At 35.7% G+C, this 16,569-nt stretch overlaps 1 protein-coding gene across 1 annotated transcript in view; it reads left to right on the top strand.

Annotated features, from left to right (window-relative positions):
- Positions 1 to 8,483: 8,483 nt before the first annotated feature.
- Positions 8,484 to 16,569, top strand: part of ptprja (protein tyrosine phosphatase receptor type Ja) — a 36,632-nt gene continuing 28,546 nt past the window's right edge. The window contains exon 1 of the mRNA XM_079865207.1: positions 8,484 to 8,707. Coding sequence (XP_079721333.1) covers positions 8,639 to 8,707 — 69 coding nt within the window. The 5' untranslated portion in view covers positions 8,484 to 8,638. The remainder of the gene's footprint in view (positions 8,708 to 16,569) is intronic.

Here is a 16,569-nt window from a genome sequence, read left to right as displayed (position 1 = left end):
CTCACATTAGCAACAGCGTCATTTTCATAACCATTTGGTACTGGTCGGTCATTTTTGACTGAAAATTGTAAAAAAAAAAATATTATTTTTTTGTGAAGATTTTTTTAATTGTACGAAACTTGGTAAAGGTTTTGGCACTTGCAAAGTAAACCAAAAAATAAATTAAAATAAAACAATAATAATAATGGACACGAATCACGATTCGAAAAAGCCCTGAAAAAAAAAAAAAAATTAGTCACACTTGTATGTTCTGCTCGCGGTCAAAAATGCCCGCATTGGAAACGAATGGGAAGCGAATTTCATCTAGTGGAAACGTTTGGTACTGCGCCCAAACAAAATCTCATTTTTGAGATATCAACCCTAGTGAAAAAAAGTATACGTTATTGTACTTGAAATATATTCCCTTTTTCAATAGTGCATTGCAAATATACTAACAAAAATTGTTCTATCCTTAAACATATTAAAAGTATATTAGCATCGTGCTTTTACTTATTTTCACAATACAACTTTTAACACACTTTAAAACATTTATTAGTACATTTTTGACCACCACAGGAGCAGCACCAGATAAGCAAATGAAAGCACGTGAAAATGTTCTCTTTCTTTCTTTCTTTCTTTCTTTCTTTCTTTCTTTCTTTCTTTCTTTCTTTCTCTATTGCATTACATTTTCTTTCCAATTGCTAACACAATACAAAATACTTAACACAATTCACAAAACCACACACTCAAACTGCAAAATACCTAATATATCCTGCGACGATGAAGTGAAATAAAGAACTGCAACCAAACCTACATAGGCCTATAGCATTATCAAAATCAAACTTTTGCACGAAATGGCACACTTCATTCATATTACCAGATTTTTGTCTAACCAACTACACACTGTTGGGCATAATGAAAAGCACTCTCATCTTTAGTATGCTTTGCCATAATACTAAAATAGTTCAAATTGTAGAAAATTCTTCAGATTGTTCACATGCACAGAAATATTTGCAGATACACACACATGCTGTTGAAACATTTATTGTTTTATTTTTCACCAAACAAGTCAGTGCAACATATGCACAGCAGATATATTTACATTGGACTGAAATATGCTCACAAAAAAGTTTGAAGTGTTAACAATTAACCATTGAGGTGTTTGTAGTGGCCAATTAGCTCATGTAGTGTCATTTTGAATGTTTTGAAATGGCAAACATGTGACTTTATGTCAGATTGTTGTGTCTTATGCAGAGAACCGTGTTTAGTGCATTTAAAAAGTGCCATTTTGAATTGCAAAATGTGTGTAAAGCAGAAAATGTGTTTAGACTTTTGGAGACTTGAGAAGAGGTTTTGCTCTCTGTGTGTCAGTTTAAATAATTGTGCTGTGCATGTCATTTTAGTGAGTTAGCAATTGGAAAAAACTGTATTCATCATTTTCTATTATTGGAAACCCACAGACTTCATTTTCCATAAGTAACTGCTTCCATCTAGTGGTGCTAAACTATAGCCTGCATGCTGCATTAATAACAACGTTAGCAGCGCCACTCGTGGTCATCATACGCAATCATAGCATGAGTTTTGGGGACCTGGGTAACAATACACTTCTGGCACTTTGGTTATGAGACTCTGAAGAACCATGTGCATCTAGTTGTATATAACTAGCTGTCACACTCTAGAAATATTTCTCATGTAAATATTTCTGTGGTTTGTGTGGCATTTCTCTACAGAGGCTGGTGTGGTTGCTGCTGCTGTTATAGCGGTGTTATACTGGCATGGCTTTGGCTGTGGGAGGAATGGCACAGGTAGGCTGGCTATGGCTTCTGTTTCTGTGGAAGGGGTGCTACAGGGTTCTCAAGTTTTATCAAAAGCTTGGAGTGAGATCACATGCGGTTAGGGGAGGAGCCCCCCAATTTTACCCATTGTTCATAATTAACCAGCACAAATTGAAATTATAACAATTGGTAAATCTGATAAATGACAGAGCAATTCATCACATCAAATATACTCTTTAATGTTATATTTCAAAATTACAAATATACAAAAATTACAAAAATATAATAAATTGCTCCAAACAGTTTGGAAAAAATCTTTTTAAATACACATTTCATTTAAACCACAAATACACAATCTTTTTGCATTTTTAATGTGTCTAGTCGAAATGGTATAATGATTTATTGTGTTGTGGGACATTGTGAACAAATGACATATTGGAGTATTAAGGTGTGTGTGTGTGTGTGTGTGTGTGTGTGTGTGTGTGTGTGTGTGTGTGTGTTTGTGTGTGTGTGTGTGTGTACACCACCTCTTCCACTGTCTCCTCCTCTAATCTGGCAACCTTTTTACTCTTTGGTGCCCAGAATGATAAAATATCTTTTTGCTTTTTCCTCCTGACATCTTTGAAAAACACAAATGCAATGGCAATGATTAATGTATGTTTTGACAGGATATAAACTATTACCCAGAGAACTCTGCTTTAATAAATGTAGCCTTAATGTAACTAGAAAGACTATTAATGCAGTATAATATATAATTTAAAATAAAATGAAGAAATACATCTTCATTCCTTCCCATACCCACTAACATTTCCCTTATTTCAGAAAACGTAAGCTAGCCAAACAGAGCCAAAGCTTCTGGCCTGGTTGCAAAGTAGGCCTAGTTGTAGAGTTTTTGACTGCATCAATAATAATGTATACGATGGGCTATATATTAAATGTTCTAGCCTAAAAATGTTAGACGAGCTTTCTTCCAACCTACCTTCTCCATCACGACGTGTGTTCGCGCGATGCTGTTGGTTACCTAGTAACGAACGTACGGTGGCCGAGAATGTATCGTCAACTTCCGTGTGTTCGCGCATCTATGTTGCCTAGTAACGAACGCAATCTGACCGAGATACGTGCTGGCGGCAGGAAACTTCACTTTGTGTGCCTGCGCCTCGTATACAACGTTATAAAGCTTGCAGGACAACTTGGTTGGCATTGCCTTTTCAGCGTGAGAAATACAGCGTGTGAACTGGTTGAATTGCGTGTCTCACACGGCCAATGCGTGAGACTTGAGAACCCTGGGTGTTATAAGCCTAGATACAGCTGCTATAGCTGATGCTGCTGCTGCTAAAAAATACTGTCCAAACAGAACAAAACCCCAGGCAATTTTATTTCTACACTTATTTCTATGTTCAAAAAGCTTAAGTTTGACTTCAAACCCTGTAAAACCTGACATATGAAATAATAGTGAGAAAAAAAAAATCTAGTTTTTTAATGTAACAGATTGTTTTTTATTTAGAAATATAAAAAAGTTATATATAACTTTATATATATTGCATATATATATATATTTTAGTTGAGAATCATATTTGAGTAGGCCTTAAGTAAGAAAAAACACTAGATGAAATAGATGAAAATTCTATTCATCAATAGATGGAATTCTGATAATTGTTTGTAATGTAAACCAATGAGACCTTTATAACAGAACAGCACACTACTAACACAAATTGCATATAAATATCAGTTGTCACTCTATATCTCCTAATAATGTCAGTAAGATGACATTGAAATGCTTAGTTTTATGATCAAAGATCTGTAGTTTTTATTGTAAGTAGCAAAACATATAATGCAATGCAACACAATGATGATTGAGAGATGCATAATTTAAACGTTCCTCAAAATCCCGATGTAGCATATTTGATACATTTTAACATGATTTTTTCATTCAAAAATTATGTATGGATAATCAAGTAAACCTAAGTTGCTTCAGCTACCCTAGTGAAAAATATACTAAAATGTATACTTTTATTTTATATACTACAAATACATTTACATATTTATGTACTTAATATAAATACCCTGCAATAGTACTTTTAGTATACTAAATTGGTATACTTAAAGTCTGCTAAATTAGAACAACTCATTTTGTACTTAATGCACTTGTCAGTGTTGTGTTTCTGTTTAGTTTGTTGTCTTGTCTTTCCATCATTATCAGTTCAGTTAATTCACCTGTGTCTAGTTAATTATCTGTTCCACCTGTGTTTCTGTAATTAGTGTTCATCCGTGTCTGTATTTAGTTCTCTCAGTTCAGTTAGTCCTTTTCCGTTCTCGTCTATGGTTAGTCATAGTCAGAGTCACGTCATGTTTGGTGTATGTAAACCTTCTGCCTGTATGTATCTGAGTGAGTTAGTAAAATGTTTGTATTGGAGCCATTGGCCTCTTTGTCTTATTATAATATTTATATCAGTAAGTCTCAAGCGATATGTCAGTAAATGTTAATGGATTTGTAGTATATTTATTATGAAATAAATGTATTTTAAATACATTTTGGTATAGGTTTTTCTCCACTATACTATACTAACAATATAAAAATTATTCTTACATTTATAAAAAATCAGTAAAGATTTCACAGCAACAAGAAATGTACCACGACTTGAAGAGAAACGTTTTTGGTATTATGCTAAAAGGCCTTTTACTTGCTGAAACTTAAACAAGATTCTTTAAATTTGTGACTTGTTGTGGAGGATGGTATTACTTTTATAAATGATCATATTTATTGGCCTATCTAGGAACCAGAATATCAAAACTGAACTGTTTTTAACTTGGACAAACAGTAACCAACAACAACCTAAAACCACTTAACAAAGAAAAAAGAAAGAAAAAAAAACTCCCCATAACTAATGCTCTGGCAACCACCCACAACACCCATTGTGGTGGAAAGTTAACTTTCTCTATTTTAAGAAAATGTAAAAAATTACTTTAGACTTGCAAAGTTAATTTACAAACATCCATAGACTATTTATACATATGCAAAGTTTTCAGCAAAGGAAATAAAACTGCAGCTTACAGAAGGGTTTAGTGCTATGATCAGTGCAGTCTTAAAAAAAAAAAAAGCTTCCATTGTGAGCGGGGAGATAAGAGTTTCACTGTTTCATCCACCAGAGATCTCTATGTATGACCACTTCCTGTTTAGTCACTGCATTTGCCCTACTCTTTCTTGCTTTCTGTTACCCATGAGACTGCATAGCACTGAACAGGACTGAGACCCCCCACCCCACCCCACCCCACCTCAACCCCAAAAAAGAAAAAATGTTGCAACACAGAGAACAGTGAAACTTGAAACAGAGAAAACTGCACCCACAAGCATTTACAATACAACGCTGTTATGGGGCAGATGTACCAAATCAAGATTGCAGCTAAACTGTTTATGAACAAAATAAAAACTTACAGTTGTGGGGAAAAAAAGTGAGCAAACTCTTGATTATCTGGATTTCTGCATGAATAGCTCCTATAATATGATCTGATGTTTGGAAGGGCCTTTGGATTGATATGTTTTTCAGTTTTCTTTTTAAAACGGCTCCACGACATTGCCAATAAAAAGTCTTGTGTAGGCAATTCAAAGACCTACTTACTGTAAATACTTATATAGTAGTATTTGTATGGAAAAGTAATCTTTCAATCTAGTGTTTAGAAGCCGGAAACACGACAGTCCTAATTGAGAAACAGGAAGGCTGAAATGCTGGGCTAAGTAATGTGGCACAATGAACTATATGCAACAAAATTACTGTTACAATTCACATTACAGCTGATCAGTTTGCTAAAACTACAAACAAAGCACAATTAAGGTAAGCAAGACTTGATAGCAAGACTTAAAGATGTTGATGCTATTTTGTGGCTTTGTAAGTGTTGTGGTATTGTCACATTCTAAAAGACATTCATGCACAGTTGCAGTCCATAAAGGAATTGATTGGGGAGGCTGATATGTAAATGAAAGGTAGGGTAGGCAATTTTCGGAGAGGCTAGCTATAGCGAGATTTAAGCCCCCTGTCCGGCGCAGCCTCAAGCCAGACACTCATTTGTCCTCCTTTTTGGAGTTGCGCTGAATCGGCCTTTTCTTAATTGGGACGCAGCAGCATAGCGTCTAATGCCGTAAGATCTCTGGTCAAACAAATGATTGGCTGAAAGCGGTGTCAAATAAATATCTGATATATCATTGGTTAAAAACATAAACAAGCATCCACGTCATGGAGTCCACGTGCTGGCTACATCATATTATAACTTTAACATGCCGAAACATCAGACCTCATTTAATCCGAAATGGACAAAAGAGCACGAATTTGGCCATGATGACCCTAGAGGAGCTGGTGACGCCTGAGCTGCTGCAGAGGCTGAACTTTTTTAAGAACTGAAATGTGTATTTATTTATTTTTCGCATTCATTATTTGTTTATTTATGTATTTCTGTTATTTCCAGAAGTCCAGAAATGTTATGTTTTCAGGCACTGTGCACTTTTCAAGACAGGTTCATCTCAGTGGTCAGTTTTTGAAACAGACATCACAATCTCTTGAATAAATACAAATACTGTGAACAAACTCTTTTTTGCCTCTTCTGCTACACATAGGTCTACATCAAGATATATCGTAGATCAAATTGTCTGGCAATAAATAGACTATTTCAGAATCACTGTATCATGATACCATCGATATGATGGATAAAATTGTATTGTAGTTGCCACCCTCAAAGCACATAGCATTACAATAATAATGAACATAAACAACTTAAAGAGCACTGACACTGACCTGTATCATCTGACTGCTGCAGATTAATTTCGGCATTGATAGTGTTGCCATTGAACAACCTGAGTCACAAACTGCTCTTATAACGTCACAGGATTTTATCTCTTCCAAATTACAGCAGTTATGGCATGAACGCAGCATAAGCTTGTTATTTTGGTTCAGGAGGAACTGTAAGAGGTGGCTGCTGTTTAGGTTGCGGTGCTTGGTGACTGATGTCTGTCTAAAGGCCCTGATATACTTCAAGCGAAATCGAAGAACGAACTGATGTTCATTTCAAACAAAATCAGGCCAAAATGAACTTTGATTGGAGTTTGTTTTGGGAGTTCAAACAGCTTGCTAAGCCGAACTTTCCGGAAAAGTTCGCTTCAGCTGGTAAACACCTTTGTACTACCATTGGTCCGTGGCGATTACATTAGGTAGGTATGCGCTGAGGCTCTGCCTTCTTTCACAGAAGTTAATTTCTTCTGTCCAATCCGTCAAGATCAGACGTCTGCTAGTGAAAACATGAACACACTGAAGAGCTGCGTTATGCTCTGCATAGCATGAAACGTGCTGATGACGTGTGATGTCTGCACAAGCAGGATGCACGGAGATATGAAAATACATACGTTGACAGGCAGGCAGGGCAACGTATTGTTGCATTCGGACCGAATGCAATGATTGGACAAACATTTTATGGTCCTACGCCTCTCACAGATGACAGACCACTTAAAGTCCCCGTGAACCGGAAGTTGCAAACGACTTTTCTCCAGTGTTATGACGTATTTCCAAGTGAAACGGAATATTGAACAGAGGGCAGGGTTTTACTCCAGCGCTCCTCCTCTCAATCTCTCGCTCATAGCAGACTAATGGTTTGAGGGGAGTGGTTAAGCTTTTTCAAACCAAGCCGTCAAACCTACGTCATCAGAAAAAGACGCCATTCCAGACCGGAAGTAACTTTTCAGATTTTGATTAAAGATTACCATGGTAAAAAAAAATTTTTTATATATTTACTTGCACGGATTAATTGTTCACCACAAGACTAGCAATATGCGCTAACAAAGTAAATAGGGTCAATTTTGATTTCATGGGGACTTTAAATTGATTGCTATCAGGATATGAAGAGACTTTTAACCAGCATTAAAAAAAAGATTTCTAGAAAAATCACCTACTCTGTCTTTAATATTGATGGAGACGACACAAATTTAGAGCTGGTTTGATTTTTAGATTTACTGTAATTATTCTCATCTACACAAATGATTACATTCTGATATCTAATATAGATATCAATAGTCATGATGACATGTTATAATCTCTCTGATCACCAACACAACACATGTCAATAAATAAACGGAACAAATCAGTGGACAAAACAGTGCCATATGCTTACCATGACCACTTGCATTTATGAATAGAGAGCCCCCTTCCATCTAATCTATTTCCATCCTCCCCTCCTTTATAGCAACTTTATGGTCTTGTTGTTCAGTCTCTTTTGTTTTGAGATCCTTATTCATTTGCACTTCATCAATATTTTGGCTACGTTTTAACGTTTCTCTTCACCAAGGTCATGGGTCGTTTTACTGATAAAATGAATGCAGTCGCTTTGGATAAAAGTGTCTGCCAAATGCAGAAATGTACATTAAAACTTGCCTGTGCTAAACGCTATAAAAGAAGATGATACACAGCCTATATGCATTTGAATTCTGCACATTTTAGGTACATTGATTAAAGCAACGGTTAACTAGGCTGTATCAGCTTCGTTGTTCCCTTTGAATGCATTTTTGAGAAGGCTCAGCCGTGCTTGCCTAAACTGACGCCTGCAAAAGGATTTTATTAAGGGTGAACGTCCGCTGGTGCTGTTATAAATGTTGATGTCTAGTCTGTGCTGGATAAAGCATAAAAAGACATCGAAAGGCGTGGCTAATCATTTCGCCCCGCCCACATCACCCAGAGAAGAGAAAGAGTCGAGATGAGAAAAGTTTAAGAGCACCTGAAGCAGGAATGAGCAGCATCTCGCCTTTTCGTCGCACACAATAGATAGAAACAGTTTTATAGATAACAAAGACTGATAAATTAACCAAATTATGAAATGACATAAAAATTTTTTTTTTTTTTTTTGCCATTATGGGTCAGCATTATTTACTTCAGGCCAGTGTCTTCCGTGCAACTGTCTTGTTTGCTGTGCTCGTCTCGGTAAGTGTAGCCTACAAGTGTTTGTGTTGATGTTTTAGATCCGCGTTCGTCTCTCTTTTCAAAGCTGATATTTCAGAGTCTGCTGGTTTCGTGTCTCTGTTAAAGTTAATCATGCTTGTCTGTATATGACATCCTGTGTGAGTGAACTTCGTCAGAGTTTCTGAGAGTTTTTAACTGTTTAACGTTGTTTTGGAACTTCGATTTGCGTTTTGTTGTACTTTGAAATATAATGAAACGATCTGACGTGTGTTAAACTGCGTTTTATGAGACAACAAAAAGAATAATGTTCAATTCAGTTGAATTCAATAAAAAAATATGCAAATTGACACATTTTGTTTTGAGCTGATTCAAAAGTTGGTTCATGGAAAGTTCTGTTCCTACTTACAAACTCTTCCCCAAAACTTTTTCAAACTCTTCCCCAAAACTCTTGACCACAGCTGCACATTAGTGCACATCACACAGTTGTGAATAGTGATTAGTAAGCTGATAATATTTCCATCTATCTGTTAAATTAAAATGACCGTTCTAAGATGGCTTGCTTCAGTAGTTTTTTAATGCTTAATCGTGATATAAAATATGTATGTGTGAATATTTTCCATGATGTTTTGTTTAACCAGAAGTGCAACAATTATCTATGCAAATTCTTATGTTCATCTCATCTCAGTATGCGTTGGTGTGACAGAGACTGGCAAGCTGACAGCAATCATTTCTGGAATAGTTTTTCTCTTGACAGTGCTTTATGGATTAAATTGTTTCTCTTAAAATCAATAAATTAACCTCACCCAGATACAGGATTCTGACCCTCCCTGTGATGGTGTGATATGGTATCGCCTTTTACATATGAAGTTCACTTCTGTTGTTTCAAAAGAAACCTGAAACCGAAGCAGTGCCTTGGTAAATTGATACCAATAATTTTATGAGCTACTGGTGTAACTTGGGTGGAGACGTCATGGACAGTTTGGTCCAAACTTAGATAAGGCCTGTGATTTTTAAGGAATTGCCTGCACTGATTTACAAGAAACCAAATGATGATTCCACGGCCTGATATAAAGGAAACCTCTGTTCTATCCTCTTGCGCAAATGTGCGTGCCAAGTTCCTTTAATCCTTGATGTGCAGCAATTAACACCATCAGGAAAGTACAGTGTTTTGCATGAATGTCTCATGAAAATAATGCCCAGCCCAATTAGGAAGAATAAACTGCTGTGGGCAGTAGAAGAGAATAGGGGAAACTGTGACGTAGAGCTGCGGAACAGGGAAAAGAAAACGGTGTACATCTACATCCCCCACTGATCCCCCTCTCATTTCTAATCACTGCAGCCATCTATTGCGATAACCGTTATAATGGGTGGTGTTGCTATTTGAAAAAGAATTTTATGCACTAGGCCATTTTGGCTGGATGGGTGGATAACTTGACATGCATATTGCACATATCCTGAGTTACATGCATGGATTAAAAATGAATAAATAAAAGTAGACTTAAATTGCTGTATTCATCTATCCATCGTCCATACTAGAGTATCTTCCAGCATCAGGCTGAAGGCAGGGATAATTTGCTATATTCAATTATACTTTAATTAAATGAAATGTTCTCACACAATTTGCTGTGCACTATAATAAATTATTTATGATTAAAAAAATGACAGTCAACATCATCAGTTTTCCACACAATTGTGATTTTTAATTTAATTTTAATCTACATTTTTAATCAGTTGTTTTCATGAATTATAAAACTTTAAAATTCCTAGAGCATTACATTTTCCCGGACAATATTTCAGCTGTCAGGTTGTGTGTCTGGTACAAAACATTAAAAGTACCAAAACATACCTTGTTATCGTACCAAAATGTAATATTTTTATGAACATTACATAAATATGGTAATCATTCTATACCATGGTATATCAAAGTATAGTATTACCATCTGATACCATCACTGGACTATGGCACCGCCACAGATCTTTTTTGTGAAATTTCAAAAAGTCCTGTGAATGCCACAGTTACACGCGTTTGGAGCAATATATATATATTTTTTAAATATAAATTATATTTTTATTATTGTATTATTATTTATTATTATTGTACTGATATTGTTTATAGTTGTTTGTCTTCTATAGCTACTCATGATCTGTAGCTTGTTAAAAATTTGATAGCTTTGAGTTGCTTTGCCTAACACTGATGCTAAGTGATTGAACTGAAAAAGTAAATAAAACAGAAGTGCGGGCCACAATTGTGCAATTTACTTAATGTTCTTTATTTCTAAAATTTGGAAATTCAGTACATTTCCCTAAGTTTGGAAATTGAGTCGTCTGTCAGATAAAGCTAGGCTTTGTGTATTCGCAAAAATGCTTGTGTCCAGTTTATAATGCCCTCTTGTAGAAGGATTCTGGCCTATCCTGGGGTGGAATAGATCACAGTTGTGTGTTAAATGTAAATTCTGGTCTGTTCATTCACAGTATTCAATGGTTTATTGTATGGCATGGCTAGTTGAAATATGCACAACTTGAAATGTCAGGCGTCATTAAAATTAAACAACAATAATGTAACATTTATGCTAACATGTGATTAAAGCCATTATTCTATGTAACTTGTATTGTGTACAATTACTGGTCATAAGACTAATATTACATGTATTTCAACTGTAAAGACTCTTAGGCAGTTCAGTTTTTGATGATCGTTATTCATGTAGTTGTCTGTCTCTCTATATCTTATTCTCATTTCCTGTCCTGTCTCTGACTGTCTACATGACGTGCCTCGGCCTTCATTTCCAAAACACTGTCAGAGAAAACTCTGTTTTACTAAATCTGTAGTAAAAAGTTTTTATACATTTATACAAAAGTTCAAACATAGATGCTCCTCTCTCTCCCTCTCTCCCCCCCCCCCTCTCTCTCTCTCTCTCTCTTTCTTTCTCTCTCTCTCTCTCCCTCCCTGTCTCTCTCTCTCTCTCTCTCTCTCTGGCACAGACATTTGAAACACCCACTCAGAGTAGTGTTATGTGAGGTAGTCTTTCATCATGACTTGGGAAAGATTGTAGGTTTATCTGTAAATCATTGAGACCAAATGGAGAAGTAACAGTAACATGCAAATATGGTGTCTGCCACCTGAATTTGCATGTACTTTGTAGCCTAAAATTGGAAGTCATTACAATCTATAATGATTCAAAGATAGTGTGGAACATAAGCACAAACATTTCATACAGTAAACAATGTTCTTTGTGCATATACCCTATAGTACATGTGACCATTTTACTGTATTACAGTAATGCTATCCTCTTTTTAAAGGCAACTCTAATAACACCCCTACAGTGTTTCTACAGACAGATATGATGATGAGCTCTCTGTGTAGTGTGTATTTTGAGATCTTTGACCCTCTTTAGACGGGGACAGTCATCTAACACAGCAGGGTTTTGCAGAAACCAATCTTGTCTGAATCTGAAATGAGGAAGTTTAAGGCTTTCGTTTTTAAAAGTGATGGACATTCTCAGAGATAAATTTGCTGAAACATGTTGAACCTCAAAAACTGAATGTTACACCCTGCTTTCAGTACTTAACTTCCCTATGCAGCATTTACTTTAAACATGTAATGTTTAGTCTGACATGAGACAGGACTAATGGGGCTACATAATGTGATTATTGGTTGTCTAGCATGTATTTTGTCAATAAATATTAATATACCTTTAGTGCTTTGGCTGGTAGTAGTAGTAGCTGCAGCATATATCATAAAGAATGTGTATGTTGTTGGTCTGTATAAGTTTGTTAGTATAATTAGCCTATTTTTTTTTATAGTTTGGTTTCACATCGTAATATCTGGACCAGTGCATTATATTCTAGAGTTAGGGGAATTGAAGTGGCATTCTGGTTAAGGCCTCTTTCCTGCGGGCTGTGGAAGGGCCGATCTGTAGGGCTGCAGATAAGAAGAAGAGTCCATAGAAAATGAGTGTCCGAGTAAGATTTCCAAATGGAACTAAAAGGCCATTTCCCAAGTTTCGGTCCTTTTCATTAGTACAGCTGTAAGGTGCAGGTACTAGGTAAACATATTGGGTATACAACGTATATTTATTTGGTGCACTAAAAACATTTATTACAAAAATATTTGTCTAAATTTAAGTGTTAATAATAATTTATGTAGTAATGACTTTCCAAAGATACACAGCATGAGTGTCCCCTGAATACAATTGACTTGTACGGACCTCTTTCACAGTCTGTGGTGACTTTATTTATATATATATATATATATATATAGAAGTTTACCCAGCTTTGACAACTTCCACTTGAAAACCCAGAACCCACTTGTTAAACGGGTCCATTAGTGAAGCGTGACCTAGTGAAAAAAAGTATACTTTATTGTATTTGAAATATATTCCCTTTTTCAATAGTACATTGCAAATATACTAACAAAAATTTTACTATCTCTAGATATTTTAAAAGTATATTAGCATCATGCTTTTACCTGTTTTCACAATACAACTTTTAATACACTTTACAAATAATTGTACTTTATTTTAAAAGACATTCGTAATTAATTTGTAATGTACTTGTATCACAAATAAAGTAAACTTTAATATCACTAATCAAGCATGTAGTTAGTACTTTAAGTATATACCTGTGTAGGGACTAAGTATACTTGAAGTTGTTCCAATTTAAACGTACACTAAATACATTTAAAGTTATGATTTACTACAATCTAGTTACAACCAAAATATACTTAGTACAAAATTAATTGTTTCAAAATAGCACACTTCAAATTAACTAATCATTAACGCACTTGAAGTATACTGATAATTAGTCTGGCTGCAAGTATACTTAGCATTTATTTATTTTTTATTTTAATCAATATATTTTATGTTTTACAGGTGTAAGGCTGTTAGTTCCAACAGCTTGTTAGATATACTAAGAATTAGGAACTTATGTAAAAATTAAAAAATTTAAACAATAAGTTCCTGAATTCATATCTGCATTAATTTCCTTTTTGACATATCTGTTACTTGTACATGGCTTTCCCAGGTGCAAAGGAAATATATTTAAATTGTGGTTTTTTTTGGACATACTTAATATATTTAAAGGTCACGTTTTTCGTGTGTTTTTGAAGATTTGATTGTGTCTACAGTGTGCAATATAACATGTGTTTATGTTTCGCGTGTAAAAAAAAACAGTATTTTTCACACAATTTACTTATCTGTATACCGCTGTTTTCACTGTCCTAAGAACCGGCTGATGACTTCCTTGTTCTATGAAGTCCCTCCTTCAGAAATACGTAACGAGTTCTGATTGTGCCAGCGTTTCCTGTGTTGTGATTCGACAGCAGCTTAGCGCACGTTGCCCGGAAAGGTCACGCCTCTTACCATAACGTGGAGATGCATGCGCTCAGGGAAGGCCAAACAAAGGTGATTGGACTCCGGGATGAAAATAACAGCGTCTCGACGACATGGCGACAAACACACTCTACAAACGCAACTCTTCCTCTTCTCCGTGGGAGCGCAACAAGACCACGCCCCCTTTTTTGTGTATTCCTGTGGGCGGAGGTTAGTCAAAAAACTGTTCTAGTGACGTCATTAAAGAAGGAAGTAGAGGGATGTAGTCCAAACCGGCCGTTCACTGTAGGCGACTTCTGTTAAATAAAATATCTCGCTTGGCATTGAACTTCGAGCTTTATAATTTTACAGATATTATTTATACTCTAACAACAACATTACACACTAACTAAAGTTTGAAACATGGGATCACGAAGAACGGGACCTTTAAATTATACTACACTAAGTGCGTATTACAGGTTACTTCAAGCATCTTGGAGACGTTCCCGCAGTTCTTCTGGATTTAGTTTGTCTCCGTTTTTTTCTGTTTCTTCATGTAATCACAGATGGACTCGATGATGGTGAGATCAGATCATACTTAAAGACTTAAAACCATTGTATGCCATTGGGGGTGGATATTAACATGCCTAAGACTTTTGCACAGTACTGTATGTGTGTGTATATATATATTACAAAAAGAGATTTATATATATATATATATATATATATATATATATATATATATACACACACACACACATATAAGGCAGGTAAATTATGATGACCGATTTGTTTTCTTTTTAAGAACAACAGTACGCCGAGTTATGGCTGCACAATTAATCGAATTTCTAATCGCGATTACGATTATGGATGCCAGGGTTGCCACCCGTCCCGGTTTTCCAGGGATTGTTCTCTTTTTTTGAGCGACAGTCCCGGAAAATTAATATTCTTTCCCGGGACACGAATTGTCCCGGTTTTTTGTTAAAATGTACTTCTAAAGTAGAATTTCCTGGTTTCAAACCGTTTCCTTCTACTGTTACTGCAGAGTTGCCACGCGCAATTAACCCTTCTCACGCACAGAAAAATCGCGAAGCAAAGAGGACACGGAGACCGACAGACTAGTCAGAGCAGGTTACTTATGATATAAAAAAAATCTCAGCTCTCAGATTCTGTCAATTTTATTACGAAATTCAAACAATAAACACCGTTTTGGCGTTTGTAAATGTGACGTGAAAGATCCCTAGCGGCACGTGCTGATCACCTCTAGCTAATAGTAAATAAACACGAATGAACAATGTTAAAATAAAACGTACAACTTACCGAAATGTATATTCATCATACATAATATCGATCAATCAGTGTTTTTCAACCGCGGAAAGGGTCAATAAAACAGCTGGAGAACAATTGTCACATAACATTTACCTCAGGAAAGCCATTTGATGACCATAATAGGCTATAGCACGTTAGTTAGCTAGAAAAAAAGAGCTATAGAGAGTATTTTGCTAAACATAGGCTACTATATTACATATTTATTATATTTACTTATCATTAAATAAAGTTGTTATTATAATAAAAAAATGCATTATATTTAATTTGTTAAATACAGTTATTTTAACCCGCTGATAAGGCTCTCTGTATGTTTACAGCATTAGGTGAGATTTTTTTCTTGAGAAAAATTAATGCCTATCTTCTAATATTTATCCAAATCAGTCCAATAAAAAATCCAATCTTACCAGAAATGGTACCATATAAACATTGTAACATGTTGTCACTAAACCTAATACAATTCAGTTAGTTACTAAAATGTTTTGACAATCACAATACACTTATTTGCAAGATCATTTTTTTTTAGAGTTAAAAATCCCCCCCCCCCCCCCCCCCCAACAACAACAACAACAACAGAAAAAAAATCTGAGTGTCCCGGTTTTTCACAAATCAAAGGTGGCAACCCTAATGCCATGCCACGATTACGTAATCGTTCAAAGCCGCGATTACAAAAAAAAAAAAAAGGAAAAAAATCCACTCTGCGTGCATTTAGAGCATGTTATGAGACGCGAATCACAACTACAGAAAACCCAGCACAATAGGAACTACCAGGCAGTGACGTATGTGTACGCTGAGATAAAAAGTCTTTCACCTCAAAAAAACTGAAGTTCATGTCATGTCAGCCGTTATACTGCGCTCGTAGCGCACACTCTTCAATTGCACGCGCAAATGCGGCGGTGCCCGCTGTGTATAAAGTGCAAAGGAAACTACGAGCATGCAACGTTGTTACGTTGTAAATTAGTAAGTCACGAAATAAAAGTAAAATACCAATAAATCACGTTACTGGTAGGTCGTGTGTTAGCTGAGAAGGATTTGCATGCAGGTATGCTTTTCATTCTATTCACTAGGAGACGTTTCCATGTGTCATTAACAGTTCTTGTTAATATTGTGTATTCACCATGGTAACTGTCGTTTTAATATTAACCCCAAAATGCCACTTTATTTTCACTTTGTGTTATTTTTTATATTTGTAAATGACTGTGGTGGCTCATACCAACATTGTATTAACAAAAGCTAGTTTGGGACTGCTAT

This window comes from Squalius cephalus (assembly GCF_949319135.1).
Source record: "Squalius cephalus genome assembly, chromosome: 3".
Taxonomy (NCBI): Eukaryota; Metazoa; Chordata; class Actinopteri; order Cypriniformes; family Leuciscidae; genus Squalius; species Squalius cephalus.
The sequence above is the reverse complement of the archived record's forward strand: the minus strand, read 5'-3'. Positions and strand labels throughout refer to the sequence as shown.